This window comes from Stomoxys calcitrans, chromosome 1 (assembly GCF_963082655.1).
Source record: "Stomoxys calcitrans chromosome 1, idStoCalc2.1, whole genome shotgun sequence".
Lineage (NCBI taxonomy): Eukaryota > Metazoa > Arthropoda > Insecta > Diptera > Muscidae > Stomoxys > Stomoxys calcitrans.
The window spans coordinates 58,173,653-58,185,903 of NC_081552.1; the positions used below are offsets into that span (position 1 = coordinate 58,173,653).

Here is a 12,251-nt window from a genome sequence, read left to right on the forward strand (position 1 = left end):
TCCCATATTGATGTATACGTACAATATCTTTGTTTGGGGAACTTTTGGGGTTGGAGTGGGTTCTTGGGTTCATTGGACCCAACTTTTAATACCATATTCGTATTTTTATACCCTCCACCATAAGATGGGGGGTATACTAATTTCGTCATTCTGATTGTAACTACTCGAAATATTCGTCTGAGACCCCATAAACTATATATACTCTTGATCGTCGTGAAATTTTATGTCGATCTAGCCATGTCCGTCCGTCTGTCCGTCCGTCCGTCCGTCCGTCTGTCTGTCGAAAGCACGCTAACTTCCGAAGGAGTAAAGCTAGCCTCTTGAAATTTTGCACAAATAATTCTTATTAGTGTAGGTCGGTTGGTATTGTAAATGGGCCATATCGGTCCATGTTTTGATATAGCTGCCATATAAACCGATCTTGGGTCTTGACTTCTTGAGCCTCTAGAGTGCGCAATTCTTATCCGATTGGGATGAAATTTTGCACGACGTGTTTTGTTATTATATCCAACAACTGTGCCAAGTATTGTTTAAATCGGTTTATAACCTGATATAGCTGCCATATAAACCGATCATGGGTCTTGACTTCTTGAGCCTCTAGAGTGCGCAATTCTTATCCGATTGGAATGAAATTTTGCACGACGTGTTTTGTTATGATATTCAACAACTGTGCCAAGTACGGTTCAAATCGGTTCATAACCTGATATAGCTGCCATATAAACCGATCTTGGGTCTTGACTTCTTGAGCCTCTAGAGTGCGCAATTCTTATCCGATTGGGATGAAATTTTGCACGACGTGTTTGGTTATGATATCCAACAACTGTGCCAAGTATGCTTCAAATCGGTCCATAACCTGATATAGCTGTCATATAAACCAATCTTGGGTCTTGACTTCTTGAGGCTCTAGAGTGCGCAATTCTTATCCGATTTGCCTGAAATTTTGTACGACGGATTCTCTCATGACCATTAACATACGTGTTTATTATGGTCTGAATCGGTATATAGCCCGATACAGCTCCCATATAAATCGATCTTTCTATTTTACTTCTTGAGCCCACAAAGGGCGCAATTCTTATTCGAATTGGCTGACATTTTACACAGGTCTCCAACATATAATTTAATTCTGGTCCAAACCGAACCATATCTTGATATCGCTCTAATAGCAGAGCAAATCTTTTCTTATATCCTTTTTTTGCCTAAGAAGAAATGCCGGGGAAAGAACTCGACAAATGCGATCCATGGTGGAGGGTATATAAGATTCGGCCCGGCCGAACTTAGCACGCTTTTACTTGTTACTCTCTAGAGAGATCGATTTAAATGGGAGCTGTATCGGGCTATTGACCGATTCAGACCATAATAAACACGTATGTTAATGGTCATGAGAGAATCCCTCGTACAAAATTTCAGGCAAATCGGATAATTATAGCGACCTCCAGAGGCTCAAGAAGTCAAGATACAGATCGGTTTATATGGCAGCTATATCAGGTTATGAACCGACTTGTAACTTATTTGACATAGTTGTTGAAAGTAACAGTAAAAAACGTCTTGCAAAATTTAAGCCAAATCGGACAGAAATTGCGCCCTCTAGAAGTCAAGTCCCCAGATCTATTTATATGACAGCTATATCAGGTTATAAACCGATTTGAACCATACTTGGCACAGTTGTTAGATATCATATCAAAATACTAAGTGCCAAAATTCATTAAAATTGGATAAGAAATGCTCCCTCTAGAGGCTCAAGAAGTCAAGACCCAACATCGGTTTATATGACAGCTATATCAGGTTATGAAACGATTTGACCCATACTTGGCACAGTTGTTGGATATAATAACAAAACACGTCGAGCAAAATTTCATTCCAATCGGATAAGAATTGCGCACTCTAGAGGCTCAAGAAGTCAAGACCCAAGATCGGTTTATATGGCAGCTATATCAGGTTTTAAGCCGATTCCAACCATACTTGGCACAGTTTTTAGACATCATAGCAAAACACGTCGTGCAAAATTTCATGCAAATCGGATAAGAATTGCGCGCTCTAGAGGCTCAAGAAGTCAAGACCCAAGATCGATTATATGGCAGCTATATCAGGTTATTGACCGATTTGAACCATAATTGGCACAGTTGTTGGATATCATAACACAACATGTCGTGCAAAATTTCATTACAATCGGAGAAGAATTGCGCACTCTAGAGCCTCAAGAAGTCAAGACCCAAGATCGGTTTATATGGCAGCTATATCAAAACATGGACCGATATGGCCCATTTACAATACCAACCGACCTACGCTAATAAGAAGTATTTGTGCAAATTTTCAAGCGGCTAGCTTTACTCCTTCGGAAGTTAGCGTGCTTTCGACAGACAGACGGACGGACATGGCTAGATCGACATAAAATTTCACGACGATCAAGAATATATATACTTTATGGGGTCTCAGACGAATATTTCGAGTAGTTACAATCAGAATGACGAAATTAGTATGCCCCCATCCTATGGTGGAGGGTATAAAAACAAACAAACAACTAAAGAACCAAAGAACGAAACAAACAACTAAAGAACCAAAGAACGAAACAAACAAACAACAAACAAAGACACAAATTAATTTTTATATACACAGATAGATTTAATTGTCTTAATATATGAAGGATAGCGTAGCTGACTAATTGTCGCACAGTCCAAACGGCTAAAGGTAAAATCATGGATTTTTGCACCAATTTTGGTTTTCGGTCATAGGCACGGGATAAGTCGGGATTTGGTGATATTCATACGTTTATGTACTAAAACATAAGGAAATTGTGACTTTTTACCCAGCGCAAACGGATAAATCTAGGACAATGATTTTGGGCTCAAATTAAAGAGCGTCTTGAAAAAATAAGATTTGGTGACAACAATTTTCCAAAATTGTATCCGCAGTGAGGGAAATAGTACGTTTAGTGCCGCACTGTTTACTATTTGGTACTCTCCTTGTAAATTGAGCTAGAGCTCTTAATTTTGAAACTTAGCCATGTCAACCTTAATTCGATGACTAGACGAAGTTTTGGAAATTTGCACATTTAGGTACATAAAAAGTACCAAAAATTTACGAAATGGGCGATTTTTTACAGGGCCGATGGATAGAGCTAGATTTTAGAAATTTGTCTTAAAAGACAGCTGCTAAAAAGGAAAAATTGGAACATAGTACTTGTAAGGACATTTTGTACAGCAATTGGTACTTTCTTTACAGATGGATATAGAAGTGTGAAATTTGGCATGTTGGTATAAGTAGGAAATAAATGATGGTTGACTAAATGATATATTCCAAATTCATACATTTTGGTACCAAAATTAGTATCGTTTGGTACTTTCTTTTTAGATGTAGCTGCAGGTATGAAATTTGGCATGTAGATACAGCAAGGAAAATATGATTGGTGACTAATTGATCTATATTAAAATCGAACATTTTGGTACCATTTGGTATTTTCTTTACAGAGGGTTCAATAGGTCAGAAATTTGGCATGTACAACTAGGAAAAATATGATGGGTGACTAAATGATATATTCACAATTCGTACAAATTGGTACCATTTAGTTATTTCTATATAGATGGAGCTATACTGATAGAAAACTTACAGTACCTTGTCAATACCGCCTGATATTATTTTGTTCGCGTCATTGTCAAAGATTTTTAATACCATCTGGTATCAATTCAATACCAGACATAGGAGGCTATTAATAATTGACGGTGTCACATTTGTATTCTTGTCATCGCGCCAGAAGTGTTGTAGAGCTTTGTATTTAAAATTTTGTCGCCATTATAAAATATTTGTTAAACAAATAAATAAAATGGAAATAGTACAATTTTTAAGGACATTCTACATCAAAACAAGTAAAAGCGTGCTAAGTTCGGCCGGGCCGAATCTTATATACCTTCCACCATGGATCGCATTTGTCGAGTTCTTTTCCCGGCATCTCATCTAAGGCAAAAAAAGATATCAGAAAAGAGTTGCTCTGCTATTAAAACGATATCAAGATATGGTCCGGTTCGGACCACAATTAAATTATATTTTGGAGACCTGTGTAAAATTTCAGCCTATTCGTATAAGAATTGCGCCCATTGGGGCTTACGAAGTAAAATAGAGAGAACGATTTATATGGGATCTGTATCGGGCTATAGACCGATTCAGACCATAATAAACACGTTTGTTGATGGTCATGAGAGGATCCGTCGTACAAAATTTCAGGCATATCGGATAATAATTGCGACCTCTAGGGGTCAAGAAGTCAAGATCCCAGATCGGTTTATATGGCAGCTATATCAGGTTATGAACCGATTTGAACCTTATTTGACACAGTTGTTGAAAGTAAAAATAAAATACGTCATGCGAAATTTCAGCCAAATCAGATAGGAATTGCGCCCTCTAGAAGCTCAAGAAGTCAAATCCCCAGATCTGTTTATATGAAAGCTATATCAGGTTATGGACCGATTTCAACCATACCTGGCACAGTTGTTGGATATCATAACGAAATACTTCGTGCGAAGTTCCTTTCCATTCCATTCGGATAAGAATTGCGCCCTCTAGAGGCTCAAGAAGTCAAGACCCAAGATCGGTTTATATGGCAGCTATATCAGGTTATGGACCGATTTGAACCATACTTGGCACAATTGTTGGATATTATAACAAAACACGTCGTGCAAAATTTCATTTCAATCGGAAAAGAATTGCGCACGCTAGAGGCTCAAGAAGTCAAGACCCAAGATCGGTTTATATGGCAGCTATATCAGGTTATTGACCGATTTGAACCATACTTGGCACAATTGTTGGATATCATAACGAAACACGTCGTGCAAAATTTCATTCCAATCGGATAAGAATTGCGCCCTCTAGAGGCTCAAGAAGTCAAGACCCAAGATCGGTTTATATGGCAGCTATATCAAAACATGGACCGATATGGCCCATTTACAACACCAACCGACCTACACCAATAAGATGTATTTGTGCAAAATTTCAAGCGGCTAGCTTTACTCCTTCGGAAGTTAGCGTGCTTTCGACAGACAGACGGACGGACGGACAGACGGACGGACATGGCTAGATCGACATAAAATGTCACGACGATCAAGAATATATATACTTTATGGGGTCTCAGACGAATATTTCGAGTACTTACAAACAGAATGACGAAATTAGTATACCCCCCATCTTATGGTGGAGGGTATAAAAATGATAGTCCCTTGTGAGAAAAACGATGCTGTGTTGGTGTATTCATATGAAAATCACTTCTGGGAATCAATGGATATGAAATTATTGGCTGAATACAAAGAATTGAGGTTGGTCGCGGTGTAACATTACTTTTCGTAATAATTATTAACATAAATAATTGAAATATAATTAGATAAATTAATGTTTTTTTTTGCGCGGTGGAATAATCAATAACGGTTTGGTACTGAAACTAATAACGGTCTGGTGCTAAAACCAATAACAGTTAAGTATTAAAACCAATACCAGTTCGGTAATAAGGCTAGTACCAAACGGTACTAATCATTTTATGTTTCATCCATACCATCCGGTATTGTTTTTGTACCATACGTTATTGCTTTATTATCAATGCCGTATGGTTCTGAAATGAGCACGTTTGGTATCAACTTTTCTCTTTACAGGTCTGAAATAATGCATGTCGGTAGAACTAGAAATATATAATGAGTGACTAAATGATTTATTCAAAATTCGTACATTTTGGTACCATTTGCTACTTTTTATATAGAAGCATAGGTCTTAAAATTTGCATGTAGATATAACGAGGAAAAATATGGGTGACTAAACGAAATTTTTGAATTCGATCATTTTGGGACCGAAATTCGTACCATTTGGTATTGTCTTTACAGATGGAGCTAGACGTTTGGCATGTATGTACAACTAGGAAAAAGATGATAGGTGACTATTTAGAAATCGTACATTGTTGTAGCAGAAAGTGCAAAATAATACGAAATATTTCATCTTTGCATGCAGCTAACAGGAACAGTTAGAATTAAGCAATTTGACAAACACTGTCGCAGTTTTGACCAAAATACGACATGTGAAAGAAAACATACTTATTGTGGTGCAATTTGTACCTTTAAAATACATTTTGGGTGACCATAAGATTTTTTTCAAAATCGTTTATTTAGGTACCAAAACATTCAAAATGTTAATGTCTTTAGGAATTGGGCTAAAGCGCTCAAAATTGGGATTGATTTATACCTTGACAATATATATTGGGTGACTTAATGATTTTTCCGATATATTGTTATTCTTGGTACTATGTGGTATTTTCTTTACGGAAGAGGTCAGATTTCTGAAATTTTTTATGAAATTAATACAAAATTTATAAACTAAATGACTACTTTGTTTTTGGAAGTCCTACGCTAAAAAGGGGGTTCCAAAAACGGGGATAGCGGAGTGGACGGCCGGGATGTTAGTTATTAATAAATACTTTCAGTAAAATAAAAATAATAATGTTTGTTTCTTCGTCTACGTCTACAAGTTTCAAAACCCATGCTTTCAAAACTAAATAGTGTATCTGCAGAGTCTAGCTCCATAAAAATTCAATTTTGTTTACTTTAGTGCATAGATATACGAATTTCAGAAATATATTCTAGTCAATCAATTTATACTGACAAGGTTTTACTGTATCCCGAATTTTAGATCTTAAACTCAATACACAAGGAAAGTGAAATTTTGTACATTTTAGTACCTAAACCTAAAACTTAAAAAAACATTTTTGAACTTTTTGATAGCAATATGTACAAATAGATAATTTAGTCACCCATCACGATCCGCATCGTTCGGTTGCCAAAAAAGCAGACGATTTGGCAGTGAAGGCCAGAGGACTGCCGTCAACAAACTAGGTTAACCCGAAGACCTTCGGGTCGACGCAGTCCGAGAAGAGCGTGGGCTTCTAACGCGTATGTAACACCGTGGTCAGTCGTATTCTGACTGTGAAAACGAACGAACGTCTGTAAAACCGCAGAGCCAAAACTCTCTACTTACAACAAAAAAATGAGTGTTAATACCAAACAACCCAATTTTGAAATTGACAATAAGAAATTGTTTAAAAATTACACTATTGGTCCCAAATACCTCATGATGTCAAGAACAGATAGTGAAGAAACTCTCATTAATGTGTCTCCTTTCTTAATTAAAAAAGTCATTGATAGTGTATGTGGAGAAATTGAAATGTGCAAAAAACTCAGAAGTGGCGATATTCTAATTAAAACAAAAACTGCAACTCAAGCCACAAAATTGTTCCAACTCATTTCTCTCACAAATGAAATAAAAGTCGAAGTGAAAGAACATAACTCTCTCAACTATTCCAAGGGAGTTATCTACTGTAATGATCTACGTGGAATCCCTGAGAATGAAATTCTAAATGAACTAAAAAAACAAAACGTAACCGAAGTTCAAAAAATTTTAAAAAAAAATGAAGACTCTCTCATCGAAACTGGTCTCATTATAATTACTTTTTCTCTACCCAATTTACCTGATGAAATTAATATTGGATATGAGAAAACGTGCGTGCGGCCTTATATTCCCTTGCCCATGAGGTGTCGTCAGTGTTTCCACTATGGACACCCAACAAAACGGTGTAAAAATAATAAAATTTGCATTAACTGTGGTGACATAGCTCACACACAAGAAAATGAACTCTGCCAAAACAACACTAAATGTATAAACTGCGATGAGAACAAATTAGATGATAAGTCCCACTCTGTGCTCAGTAAAAAATGCCCCGTTTTTCTAAAATTCAAAGAGATACAGGCCATTAAAACACTCGACAAAGTAGATCACAAAACTGCTCTCGCAACATACAAACAACGTCATCCAAATGACACTGTCTATTCCAAGGTTACAAGAAGCACTGTAAGCTATCACGATCTCCCAACTACTTCCAACAACAACACAAACTACGCAATGTGTGAAAATAAGAAGCAACAGCAGGCAAAACCATCAGACCCCGCACCACCGCAGCCTTTAGTGAATGCTCGCGACAAACCAACAACTGTCAACATACTGCCGAAGAACATATCGAAACGAACAAGAAATGAGCTCAAGAGCAAAAGTGCGGCTATCAACAATCCAAAAAAATTGTGCAAAAATTCAACGGAGAGTGACAACTTATCCGACGAGTAAAAGAACAACACTACAGTCAGTTGAGTCGATTGACGTCACTCGGGAGAGTCTGACTTGTTTTGCTTCCACTCAAGTCATCGGTGACTTGTTTTGGTCTCATCTCGAGTCATCGCTACCGTTTTGATTTCTCTCGACTCAACGTGGATACCAATTAGAAAAAACTCTTATACGTTGCTTCTATCTAACAGCTGCACTTTATTTTTTTTTCTCTTATTTAATATCATGGTACTTAAGTTACTCCAATGGAATATTAAAGGTTATTGCAACAACTATAATGAATTATTAACTTTAATAAAGAAGCACACACCCAATATTATTTCTCTTCAAGAAACTCACTTCAAAACTAAAAATAGCATACCAATACCAATAAATTTTTGTATCTATACATCAAATAATTCTGCAATACTAATCCATAAATCTATACAACATGAGTACATCGGAAGTTATGACCATTTGGACACAGTATGTGTTAAAATTGTCGCTAAATCAAATATCTACTTATACTCGACATATCTTAACCCGTCAAAAACCTTTACGATCAAGGACCTGGAACATCTATTCTCTTTCTCTTCTCATGACATGCTCATATCAGGAGATATGAATAGTTGGCATCCCCAGTGGGGATCTGCTAAGACCAATAAAAGAGGCAAAATTCTTTCAAAGTTTATTACCCAATCAAATCTAGCTATATTAAATGACGGTTCGCCGACTCATTTTTCTACTCACAAGACTTTCACCCATATAGATCTCACTTTAATTTCAGCATCACTATTAGTTCATGCTAACTGGCATATAGAGACTGATCTCTATGGTAGCGATCACTTCCCTATAGTGACGACGCTGTTTCAGGAAAAGTTTTCAGATAATGGGTTTCGACTTAAACCTTTATTTAATACAAGCAAGGCCAACTGGCCCCTTTTTCAGAGTCTTTCTGAGAAATTTTGCTTGGAAAGACAACGTAGTGAGAATATTAATAAAGAAGCTGCTAATATTCAAAAAATAATTTTGATGGCTTCTAACGAAGCAATTCCGCAATATCAAACCCCTAAGTATAGACCCTTTGTTCCATGGTGGAACAAGAAATTAGATAAATTGAAGCGAGAGAGAAATCATTTTTTAAATTTATTCAGAAGAAATATTACTGACGAGAACCTTGTCTCACATCGTAGGGCTAATGCAGTATACAAGAGGGAACTTAAACTTTCCAAGCAGAAATCAATAGATAAATTTACATCTGTGATTAACAATTCATATCCTACGGGCCAGATTTGGTCCAATATTAGACGTTTCTGCGGCGTTAAGCCGAAAACACCTATTGCATACATATCCGGCGATGACGGGATGATCTCAAATCCTACGGGAATTGCAAATAGATTTTGTTCATACTGGTCCCAGCTTTCAGAAGATTCTAATTTTCCGACGTTATTCCAATCGTTAAAGAGCCAATTTTTAGAGAACCCGAAACACTTAGTTCCTAGTAAAAATGCTAGTCTTATAGAGACTAACATAGATTTTTTAGAATTCACAATATCTCTTAACAAGCTTAAGGGCAAGACACCTGGAATCGATAGAATCAATTACAAAATGCTAAAACATCTTGATTTAAATACCAAGAAACGTATTGTGAGATTATACAACGACATCTTGAACACACAAATCCCACAGTTCTATAAAAACAGTCTTATAATCCCAGTACTAAAACCTAAAGGCGACAAAACTTCTGTTTCTTCTTATCGGCCTATATCTCTAAACATATGCTGCTCCAAAGTACTGGACAAAATTGTAGCCAATAGACTATGGTGGTTTATCTCTTCTAATAAGCTACTTAACAATAACCAATTTGGTTTTAAAAAAGGTAAAAGTATAGCAGATCCACTTTTACTTCTAGATTATATAATAAATAACTCCCTAAGAACAAGAAAACACATTTCTATAATATCACTTGACTTTTCAAAAGCTTTTGATAAGATTGGCTTACACACTATTCTCAATCAATTGGAGGAATGGGGTATCGGACCCAAAATTTTTAAATACATTAAGAACTACTTAACTAATAGGAAGATTAAAGTAAAAGTTGGAGCATACAGCTCCGAACTCAATAACCTTCACAATGGTATACCCCAGGGTTCACCCCTTTCTGTAGTTTTATTTCTAATCGCTTATAATAAGCTTTCAGAATTACTCGAATCAGACAAATCTCTGAAATTCTTATCCTACGCCGATGATTTTGTAATAATAAAGGAACTTAGCAGGCTGAACCAACCGATCATCGACCTTAACAATACGATATGCGCTATAGAAGACTGGTGTAACTATTCCGGAGCGGAACTGTCAATAGACAAATGTAAGCATCTCCACATTTGCAGAAAACGAAACTGCAGTCCAGTTCTAAACTGCAACAACTACTCTATATGTCCAGTGAACAAATTAAAAATACTAGGCATAACCTTCAACAGCAAGTACAAATGGGATTCCCACATAGAGGAATTAAGCACATCGCTCTCAAAAAGGCTTAACATTATTAAATGTTTGTCAAACAAAAACTATTCTTGCGATACCTCTACACTTATCACTATAACACGTTCTGTCATTGTTTCGAAAATCTCATATGGTATATATCTTTACGGATACACCTCCAAAGCCCTTCTCAATAAAATCAAAACTACATATAATTCTGCCGTGCGTTTATCGCTAGGTGCACACCGCACTACAAAAATTTTTAATTTACTATTCGAAGCTAACCTGAAGACTATTGAAGACTATAGAGATATTGCTACAGCCCAGCTGATTAAAACAATTTTATTTAATGATAAAACCCCCCTCATGCAAATGCTTAATAAAGCTTTGAAAACTAAGAAATTTTATAAAACAGACTCCGCTATTGGGCGTATTGTTTCCGCCTGTAAATCCTACAACCTACCTTTCAACTACCCCGCTCCCAAGACGAATAACCCTTATTGGAGGTTCAATCCAGCAACATTAGATACATCCCTACGAAAGTATTCAAAGGAGCATACAATCCCACATCTTTATGTAGCTGAATTTCAGAATATTTGCACCAAACTGCAGAACTATAGTTTCATTTTCACAGATGGTTCTAAAATTAACAATGTTACAAGTTATAGTCTAGTTACCGACAAGAGAATTATCAAGACATCTCTTCTTCCAGAATATAGCTCAGTTTTCTCGGCTGAAATAATCGCAATTCTTGAAGCTATCAAGTTCGCAAAGAGATCTAAAGGCAATTTTGCTATCGTCTCTGATTCATTATCTGCCTTGGACTCTATAGCGAACCACAACAGTACTGAGGTTTATTCCTCCATAATAAGAGATCTGCTGATCCAAGAAAATAGAAAAATCAAATTAATTTGGGTTCCAGGTCACTCTAATATTTTAGGAAACGAATTTGCTGATGCAGTAGCTAAACAAGCCAATAAAATGCCTCTTATATCCACCGCAAATACATCCCCAAATGATATAAAGAAACATATACAAAAAGATTTTTCATTAAAACAAATTGAGATATGGAACAGCTCCTCGCTTTGGTATAAGAATCTGAATAGAAATAAATTAAATCTGCATGACTATCTACACAAAGACCAATTACTGTCCAGGAGTGATCAAGTCAAAATTATAAGGCTAAGATTAGGTTACTGTCGTTTGACACATGACCAGGTCATTGACCGAACTTTAGATAAACACTGTCCGTTCTGTAGATCCAGTACTTCCGATACGACTCATATATTTTTATTCTGCCCACATATTAAATTGCTTATATCAAACTATTTTCCAAACAAAAGTTTATTGGAGATTCTTAGCAATATCAATGCCCCTTCAAACAAATTAGACTTAATTAATTTTCTTAAATCATGTAACCTATATAACCTTATTTAAATTCTCCCCTTTGTAAATACTCACATAATTCTCTTGAATTACGCAAAATTTGTAATATAACTTAATTTTTTTTTTTTTCTCTTTAAATATTTATATAAATGTTCCGTTTAAATTTCCTATTATATAATGCTAATAAACTCTTACTTTTCTCAAGCTTAGGACCTATGTAGTCAGAGCTTGCATTATATTTGTAATTTAGTTATAAGTATAATTGTCAA

General features: G+C 36.1%; 1 protein-coding gene across 1 annotated transcript; it reads left to right on the forward strand.

The window, feature by feature from the left end:
* The first annotated feature begins 10,239 nt into the window (after positions 1 to 10,239).
* On the forward strand, positions 10,240 to 12,033 carry LOC131995879 (uncharacterized). Its single transcript, XM_059365140.1, has 2 exons — positions 10,240 to 10,252; positions 10,309 to 12,033. Exons 1-2 carry the CDS (start codon positions 10,250 to 10,252, stop codon positions 12,031 to 12,033), a joined length of 1,728 nt encoding a protein of 575 aa, XP_059221123.1. The 5' UTR covers positions 10,240 to 10,249.
* The last annotated feature ends 218 nt before the right edge of the window (positions 12,034 to 12,251 follow it).